The sequence below is a fragment of the Trichoderma harzianum genome (genome assembly GCF_003025095.1).
Source record: "Trichoderma harzianum CBS 226.95 unplaced genomic scaffold M431scaffold_66, whole genome shotgun sequence".
In the NCBI taxonomy this organism is placed as follows: Eukaryota; Fungi; Ascomycota; class Sordariomycetes; order Hypocreales; family Hypocreaceae; genus Trichoderma; species Trichoderma harzianum.
In genome coordinates, this window is record NW_020209314.1 from 5,634 (window position 1) to 15,744 (window position 10,111).

Sequence of the window (10,111 nt, forward strand, 5' to 3'; positions counted from 1 at the left end):
TAAATATATAAGTTTACGTTATATTATTTATTAAAATACTTAAATAATTAATTATTATTAATATAATAGTATTTAAATTAAATATTTAAATACTTTATTTTACAGCTAGTAATAAAACTATTTATTTACTAACTTAACTACTCCGCTAATATAAACTATAAAACCACTCTAAGGTTTATCCCTTAGAAACAGCTAACCTATAGTACCTATAGGACCCAGTTTATTATATTACTCCCTTGCTACTTACGCACAGTTATTTATATATAAAGTTAGTATACAAAATATTAAATACCAAATTTAAGGTCATTAAATAATTATATTTTTATTATATAGTAATTATTTTTCATAGCGAAATTTAAGTTTGAAATTCTAAGTTGAAATTACAGTTGTAAAATAAATCAAGGTGGTCGTAGACTTTTGTCCTTCTGGTGTCAGTGTATTAGCCCGTTTATTACATTAGGTAAGTGTTTATATTCCTTTAATTCCCTAATCTCAGTTAGGGTCTAGATTACATAGGGTAGCATTAAAGCAGTCCCCAGTGCACTTACTAAGAATCCAACTTACATTACCTAGTAGATTCTCACATCTGCACCTTTGTACAGCACAGTACAAGAGACCCGAGTTATTAAAGCAATATAGGTAACTCTAAGGCCCCCTTAAGGCGGGAATATAATATAGGCGTATGCTGAAATAAACAAATTTACGCCCAATTTCTAATGCTGTTCGTCAGGAATATTACTCATACCATAACAGAACGTACAGCCAGCAATGGTAGCGCTATTTGTATATAGAAGAAAAGGGGGCGGGGGGGCAAATATTAGTCAGCAGGGTGCGCAATATTAAATACACGCCGAAGCGGCCTCTGTATTAGCCACCATGCACTCATGCTAATTATCCATTCTAAACTCACTATCCGCTAACCAACGCCGCGCCCTATTAATTCAAGTATGGAGCAAACGCAGACAATGATTATGAGACTTCCTAATGAAATCCTGGATTCAATATTGCAGTTAACAATGCAACTACCTCTATCTTCACTTAATGACATCGGCGTTAGCAGGGCCGCAGTAAATCTATCTCGGGTTTGCAGACGCTTCCACGGCATTGCGACGCCTTACATTTATGCTCATCTTCTTATTTACTGCAATAACGACATTATGGCATTAAGCAACACTGTATACGAGTTCCAGAGGCAGTTTCGCAGCAATCAGTTGTGTCGCAGTAAGCTGCTGCATCGCACACTTCAAAAAAATCCTCAGCTGTGGCAACACTGTCGTAACTTGAAGATCGAGCTGTTTAATGACTCAGACAGTCTGGGCAACATATTTATTGCAACAGATGCTGTCACGTGGCTCACCGGCGTAACTAATCTTTCCATTAGTTCAGAAGGGAGGACAACTACGGATGCTATGGCCCTTGTTCGCTCTGCCTTGGGGGGGATGAAAGAGTTGATCAGTCTGTCAGTCAAGGACGTCAGTGGTGATGGCATAGATTTGCCTCTTATAGTGGACGCCATCTGCTGTTCGGGCAAAGTCGCGCGCCTTAAGACACTAAATATTTCCGGGATCTCAAGGACTGGAAACTCTGCGGATTGGGCGAAATTAAGGGTACTTGCGACACTAATTATACACTCGAATCCTGCTAATCGTTTATACAGGAGATACGTGGCACGGCATCGTTCACTGAGCTTACTTTGCATAGCTTCCTCCAGACTCCAGAAGCTCTCAAGTCATTATTGATGTGGCCAGCAAGGCTAGACAAATTCACTTTGGATACGTCATTCAGATGTGACTATGCTTTGAACGGCCTGTACGATCAATGGGGCTTGGATACCCTACAGCCTATACTCACAGTCCACAAATCCACCCTATCCGCCATTCGCATACGTGCTCTTAACCGTTCAGGGCTAGACGGCTTTAATCTTTCAGGCTTTCAGGCCCTCCGGGAGCTGTCGCTGTCTCATGGGCTCACTGGGACAGATCCTACTCTTGTTGCCGGCCTGCTTTCGCCTCGGCTTCGCAGCTTCCACTGGGATATGACGTTCGAAGACCAGCAGCATGATGAGTTCTTTTTTCACTTTGGCGAGCCTGAAGAAAATTGGCTTCGCAAGTTGGCTATGGCAGCCATTGGCCGAAAATCAACCCTTGAGATCATAAGTATCAAATTCAGGCCAACAGACGGCGAATGGGGGTGTACTGTGTACCCTTGGGATCGTATGGATGATGTTGCACGCTATGTTCAGCCTTACGGAATTCGTTTATTTTATACTACCCCGACAATCTCTCGGGAATTATTTTTAGAAGCGCAGGAGTTTTATGGGACCCGTTAGATTTGCCCCAATACACCCTCGTGAGACCCAAAATTAGGCATGTCTAGCGTAGTTAAACTTTAACGTGTTTGATAAAACTTCGGGCTAGCCTAGGTGCCTTACGTAGGACTAGCTCTTTGACTTGTGGAAAGGCCCTCTGCTGCCTCTAAATGGTTCAGATTCATTCGATAACTTGCGCGCAGGCTCTCTGTAAGCGCTCTACTAGGGCTTGTGCTTGGCTGGGGGTACTATAGTAATACTGACGCCCCTGTTATTTGTCGCCGGCAGTGGGCACCGAGCCGTCATCGAGATTCTTTTACGTGTGGGGGCCGACACTGAGTCAGCGGATATGGATGGTTGCGACAGTACCGCCCTGAACTTGGCTGCAATGAACGGACACGAGGAAATTTCGTGGGTTCTTATTGAAAGTGGCGCCGATATGGAGTCTAAGGATAGATCGGGCTTAACACCATTGTCTTGGGCAATTTCAAATGGACGCGACCCTGTCGTCCGGCTGGAGCCACAGCGTGAGCGCCATTGTAATATAAGTTCATCAATGACCCTGATATTGCTGCCTTGCGCTCCCGTACGTTTCGGTGAGCATCCAATGTATGTAATTGGCTGTAACTATTGGTTAAGATACGAAAACTCGTCTGCTTGACATTTCAAAAGATCCCTTGCAGACAGCTAGCGCTGTATTGCTAACTAACTCTGCTTTGCTATATTATAATGATTCTGAGCGTTAGTCTAGTATTATACCTTAATTATGCTGGAGAACTAATTGCGCTGATAGGATAAATAATTTAACTACTACCCTAGAAGTCCTGCCTATGAAGATTAGGTATATAATTAATTAATTAATTTAAATCTAAGGTTAGCTTTAGATTAATTATTGAATTATACCCTGGATTTAAAATTAATTATTGGATTTAATGATTAATTAGCTCCTGACTAATTGAAAAGCTTATATAAATTATTTTAATAGGACTATATTAGTTTTTATTTTCCTTGGATAATATTGAGTTATAATAATTCCCCTGGACCCCTTGTGGTTGTATATTAGTAATTATAACTGTTTAAGTTACGATTTTAGCTAGGTTATACTTAAATACTAGGCTTATAGTTAAGCTAAAAATAGTACTTATAGGGTAATAAAAAACTTAATTTAGGCTAATATAGCTTTATATAGTAATAAAAAACCTTAATTTAATATAATATAATTACTATATTTTATTTAACCTAAGGTAATTAATAATAAAAGTATATTCATTTTTATAATAATAATAATAAAATAAAAGCCCCTTTAACCTAAAGCTTTAGAAAAGTATAGTTTTTATAAAAGTATATTTTACTAAGGGGTTTATAAGTATTATTAATAATAAACTAAAAGCTTACTTTATTAAAAAGCCTATAGGTATTATTAATAATAAGCTAAAAGCTTACTTTATTAAAGGGCTTATAAATATTATTAATAATAATTAAATAATATAAGTTATATAAAGTACTTTATAAATAAAGTAAGTTATATTAATTATAATTTATAAAAATATTATTATTATTTTTTATTTATTTTAATTTACTTTTTATATTTTATTATAGTAAAAGTAAAAAAATTTTTTAATTTAGTAATAATAAAATATAATAGCTTTTATTTAATAATACTTTATAAAGAGGTTATATTTATTATTAAAAAGGTTAGTAAAGCTATAATAGCTAAGTTAAAGGAAGGCTATACCCCAGCCTTTAGTTTAAAATCCAAAATCAATCCGTAGCCTAACTTAATTAGCTACAGCTAACTAAGTTAAACCTTAAAGATTTAAGCCATAAAGTATAGCTAATTAAGGTTCAAGACCAAACTCAAAGTATATAAAACAGCCTAAACAACAAGGTTCAAACATAATTATTACGAACCAACACATTTATGGTCGCAACAACGGGCCTACAGGGTAGGCACCTCGGATAAAGGACGGACCGTCCCATCCAATCGTATAAGTGTTCACGACACAATGAGTGAACACTCGGTGAACAGGAACCCAATTGGGAAAGTGTTCACTTACAACGGCGTGAATACTAAGTAAACGCCCAACTATATATTCATTTCACAACGCTCGTTTAGAATAGCTTAGATAGCCAGTTGTGAATATAGAATAACGCTTGATTATACCTATAAAAGTATTATCTACTAGTTGTGTAAATAAACCCCTTTTATCCTTGTTAATTGCCTACTAGTCTAGCCTAGCCTATCCGCTAACATAAACCTAGTATAAGGTTTATCCCTTGGGAATTCCTCTTATACTAACACTATAGGAGCTCAGCTTATCATACGTTCACAACTCTTATTCGGAGGTCACCTTAGACTATAGGTAATATTATTATAAGGATACTAAATAGTTAAATTCCATGTACCAGACGTAGGAATAGATTAAGAAAGCAAAGTCCAGAGTACATACGGAAGCAACATTAAAATTTCGGACTTATTTAAAGAAACTACTGAAACCATGAATCCTAACATAAAAGGGATCACGACCCCTCAACCACCGGCCAACAATACTAAAGCACAACAGCGCTTCCTAGACCTTAAAGCCTTGGTTACCCGCATAGAATAAACTATCAGGGACTAATAAAATACTATTAACACGCTTAATAGACGACTTAACGCTTAACAGTAACAACAAGGGCAACCACCCGTGGCTTAAGGCCAGCAGGGAGGTCCCCGCGAGAAGGAACCAGGTAAGATTATTAAGCCACCTCTGCTAATACTATTTGATAGGGACCTACGAAAAATCAAGGGATTCCTTACGGACATAAGGTCCTATTTCAGGCACTTTCCAACTACTATAGCCCCGCCGGAACGACAAGTCAGCGTCGTAGGAAGCTAACTTATTAAAGGACCTAAGAATTGGTTTAAACTATACCTTTAAGACTTTAAGCGACATAACCGAGCCGAAAGAAAGGCTACTACTAATATACTCTTTAATAGATATAAAGAATTCGAAGATTAACTTAAGGCGCTATTCGGCTAGATTAATAAAAAAAAGGAAGTAGAAAACATATTACTAAAACTCCGATAATAAGGCATATATACTAAATATACTGCCGAGTTTATTTAAATCTGCGCTAAAACAGACCTTAAAGATACAGCCAAGAAGATATTATATTATTAAGGACTAAAATCGGAAGTAAAAGATAAACTAGTACGAGACGATCTTCCGGCCACGTTTAAAACACTCTCCAAAAAGGCTAGTTATATTAATAACTAATAATTCAAACGACGGAAGGAAAAGCAAGCTGAAAAAGGAGGAAATAATAAGGTATACCGCCGCCTCTAATATTATACTAACCAAAGCAAGAAGCGCAACTTAGCCTTATTGAATAATAGGAAACCAGGACCAATAGATCTGGACACCATTAACACCCGCAAGTTCACGGGCAAATGCAACTACTATAGTAAGACAGGCCATAAGGAAAAGGACTGCTGGAGTAAACACGGGAAACCCAATAATTCTAGAAAATCCACCTACGAGAATAAGAAGTTTAATAAGGTTCAGATTAACACTATTGAAACCATACCTTATAACTTACTTAGTTAGACCGGCTGCTATAATGATCGATGTCTTATGTATAAGGAAGAAAAGGAAATAACGAAGTAGTACCCTAAGGCACCCAAGAGAAAGCAGCCAAGATAAATTACAGTTAACACTATAACTTCTAAAGAAGCCAAAGACAAGGTCGACAGCGACTGGCCTGCCCCTATGACTTAGGAAGAATATAAAGCCGACAGAGCACGATCTGAAGCCCTTAACGTTCCACTTACAGAAGAAGAGAAGGAATAAGAAAATGCCTTTATCCGCAGATGGGAAGAAGAGTATAGGAAGAATCGAGGATACACCGACCTTAATATCTCGGAACCATGCGCAAACTGTGGATCACGAGAACCCCAGGGACTAAATCACCCCTGCGGATGGGAACCCTCTGACCACGGTTCAGAAGGAACTTAAGAATAAGACCTGAGTGAATTCCAGCAGATGCTTAAACAGCATGGAATCACCCAGCGACAAGCGCCAAGCAACGACGGGTTAGCGGAACGCGCTAATGCAAACCCCTACTACCCTATTATAACCAGAGATCAGTTCCTTAAATAGGAAGAAATACAGCTTATGTATAATACCCTATTTACGGAAGACTGTGGGTATTTAATAGCGAAATAATACTATAAAATACTCTGTAAAGAACACTGGGAATAAAAGATTTACAATTAGCACCTCTAGATCTAATATAGAAACCTATATAATAAAATTTATATAAAAATCGATTTAGATCAGTGCCCTAACTAAGGATATAGATAATACCTTAACCATAAGGTTAAAGAATAGTATGTACAAAGGGAAGCCTGTCCTGAAAATAACCCCCTGTAATATAAGGATAAATATTATAAAAAGCATTACAGAGAAAAAGAAAAATATATTCGACTTTAATATTAGTTATACTGTAACGGATTCAACTTTAAGACCTACGACAAGGGTAATACCTATAAAAAAGACATTAAACGCTTCTATAAATACTACATCAACGAGATTAACACTAATAAATATTAATAGTGCTGAAAACTCCGGTAGTAATAAGCACGACGATGGATGATTAAAGACTTTAATATTATTACCAAAGACAACTATGATCTTAACTAGAAAAAGGATATATAAATTAACATGGTTAAGATAACTGGAATAAAGAAACTTAGAATTAACGTATAACTTAATAATAGTGCCGTCACTGCGTACATTAACAGCGGAGCAGATCGCAATCTAATCTCGCTACGACTAATCAAGGAACTACGAATCCCCGTTTAACGGAAGGAACAAGCGCTATAAATCATAAGCGTTACGGGAGTAGAAATGGAAGAAGGACTTATCGAATACAAGACTGATTATCTCCCCGTAACCATTAACGGGAACACCTATAATATCTAATTCAGTGTTCTAGATATACCGAAAGACAACATTCTTTTAGGTTATCCCTGGTTACTTAATAATAACCCTATTATCCGCTGGAAGACTAAGAAGGTCTATTAGGACATTAAGGATATACCTAAATATTAACTATACTAGAGAGAATAAAAAGGCAAAGCTGCGCCGCCGGAAGAACCGGAATCCTCTGCGCTAATTACGAAGAAAACGAAAACAGTCAGGTTTAAAGAAAATAAATCACCGGTACTACTATAATATAATAAACGACGTAAGAAAGCAGAACGTATCTGCATCGATAGAATTACAATATAATTTAAAGACAAGCTAGTAGTACTTAATAATGCACTAAGCAAAATACGAGAAAAAGAGGAATTAGGAGAACTTAATAACACTTTCGCCAAAATACCTCGCTAGTATAGGAACAAGCTTCCCTCCTACATCTACAGGTACCCCACCTTTTGGGTGCCTAACCACCAAAAACCCTCACTCTGTTTGACTAGCTATCAGACAAAACGACCTCGTTTTTTACTTTCACGGTCCCATCTGGGGACTCTGGAGAGATGGCAACATCTACAAACCCTCCGGATAACCAGAACAGAACGAACCCCGTCGCCCCCGGACCCGCGACAGTCTTTCAATTTCAGAAGGAGACGACCCCCTCAGGCCCAAGCACGGGAGAGGTCATGGTCCTCCCCTTCACCCCCAAGAAGAAAAGGCGCTTCGGAGAAGCCCTCGGTATGGACAAAATGCCCACACCCAGCTTCAACAGAGCAAAACCAAGCACAGCGGCGACATCGACCGCAGCGCAGACAGCCTCGAGAGGCCTCATCGCCTCCATTTTCAGCGGTGCAAAGGAAGCCACCGACCCAAGCAAAGAGGGGAAATCACTCACCAAAAACAAAATCATGAGCCAAATCAACGAGATCAACGCCCAACAACGGGCCAGACAAGACGTGGTATTGAATATAGCTATGGCTATCGACTCCTGCCTGGCGCAATACACATCCCAACTCTCCTCAGCGGTGGCAGAACAGGTCCGAACATGCCTGAACACCGCACTCGAAAACTTCGTCACCTCCCACATCAACCCAGAGGGGAGGCCCAAAAACCCTGAAAAAATGGGCAGCAAGGAAAGAGCTGCCCAACCATCTGAGACAGCGTCAGCCAACTCATCTCGCAGCGAGGAAGGCAAATCAAACGGCCCCAAGAACCCCACCACAACGGGACCTCCCGCAGCCACTGGAAAAGTGGGCCAGAAGGCCCCCAAGGTCACGTGGGCACAGGTCGCGTCGCGGAACACCACTCACAACAAAAAGCCGCAAAATGACAGCAACACCCAGAAGAATCCTGCTCCCAGCAGCGAGGGGCCGGCCCCCGCTGACAGAAAACAGAACAAAGACAAAATCACATCGGGCAACCAAAAGCCCGATGACCGCATCTTCATCCGGGTCCCGCCAGACCATGTCTGGAGGAAGATGACGGCCATCGGGGCTAAACAGGAACTGATCAGCCTCATGAAACTCAACGTCGAAGACATTACCTACTTCCAGGAGGTCCGATCGGGTTTCGCCCTCCGGGCAAAGGATCAAAACACCAAGAACAAAATCATCGCTCTCAAGCCAGCCGCAGAGAGCAACGACCTAAAAATCGAAGAAGCATGCACATGGAAGATCTTCCTCGTGCGTGGCGTGCCGAAAACTTATACTGACATGAGCGGGACCCACCCCACGGACGCGCTAATCCCCGAGGAGGCGCGCGCCAGGGCTGGGGCCAAGAACCCACCAGTGGCCTGCCGCAAGGCCCCCTTCGGGGAATCTCTTGACACCTGCGGCTACTTCATCTCGTTCAAGGAGAACGTCAAACCCGGCTTCAGACTATTCAATATCTCCCACCCGGCGGAAGTCCGGGTGCAGCAGCCCCGGGTCACTCAGTGCCAACGGTGCCTCGGTTTCCACAATCCCCGGAACTGCACCAGAACAGAAAGGTGCCTTAAATGCGGCAGGCCGTCATACAGGCACACCGACAACATGGCAGACTGCCCGTCCCCCCCGCAGTGCGCCAACTGCAATGGCCCTCACACGGCAGACTCCCTAAAATGCCCTGCTAGACCGGCGGTCAGGAACGGGGAAAAAGTGCACACAACCCGGGCCCAACTCCAGGCAATCCGGGAATTGGGCCAGCAGGAATACAACAAAGCCAACCCACCCAAACCCAAGCCTGCCCCCGCCCCGGCCCCCAATGCCGAGAAAACGTCTAACCCGGAAACCCGAACGGGCCCCCGCATACGGCTGCCAATATCCAGCTCGGCGCCACCCTTCCCCCCTCAGGCCCCGGCCAAGAAGGTCATAGTCGAAGTCGACCCGGACGAGGAGGACCCCCACGAGGGAGCCTCCCCCGCCAGGTCGGCAGTCCACGTGGCCGGCCCGGACAGCGAGGAGGAGGACGTAGAGACAGAAGGGGACGAAAACATGCTTGACGCTCCCCCCGGAACTGACGGACCCCTCGATGCGAGCCTATGAACGATAGGCCCCGTCGCAGCCGCCGAAGAAACACTGGCCTCAAAATCTTCCAAGCCAACGTCGGGAGGAGCGGTCCATACCAGGACATCGCCCTATCGCTGGCATGGGAAGGTGGCTACGACATTGTGCTGATCCAGGAACCCTACGCCCAATGGGACAGGGTGTCGAACAGAAGGCAAACCAAGAATCATCCTGGATATCAAGCATACAACCCCCTGAACAGCTGGAGGGACGCCAGACCCTCAGTTCTCACATTCGTTAGAATCTCTCCGAACCTCCCCAGCAAACAACTCTCTCCCCCAGGCCTGGAGGACGGATGC

At 42.1% G+C, this 10,111-nt stretch overlaps 3 protein-coding genes across 3 annotated transcripts; all 3 read left to right on the top strand.

The window, feature by feature from the left end:
* Positions 1–893: 893 nt before the first annotated feature.
* M431DRAFT_22005 (hypothetical protein) lies at positions 894–2,358 on the top strand. Its single transcript, XM_024913558.1, has 2 exons — positions 894–1,607; positions 1,658–2,358. The coding sequence occupies exons 1-2, from the start codon at positions 948–950 to the stop codon at positions 2,327–2,329; spliced, it is 1,332 nt and encodes a 443-aa protein (XP_024767042.1). The 5' UTR covers positions 894–947; the 3' UTR covers positions 2,330–2,358.
* Positions 2,359–2,570: 212 nt separating this feature from the next.
* On the top strand, positions 2,571–2,825 carry M431DRAFT_44994 (hypothetical protein; the record flags this gene model as incomplete). The annotated part of the gene is made up of 1 exon (XM_024915255.1): positions 2,571–2,825. A coding segment is annotated over one exon (255 nt), but the record flags the coding sequence as incomplete, so codon positions are not given.
* A 5,007-nt stretch (positions 2,826–7,832) lies between these two features.
* M431DRAFT_68590 (hypothetical protein) lies at positions 7,833–8,675 on the top strand (the record flags this gene model as incomplete). Its single annotated transcript, XM_024921767.1, has 1 exon — positions 7,833–8,675. A coding segment is annotated over one exon (843 nt), but the record flags the coding sequence as incomplete, so codon positions are not given.
* Positions 8,676–10,111: the final 1,436 nt, after the last annotated feature.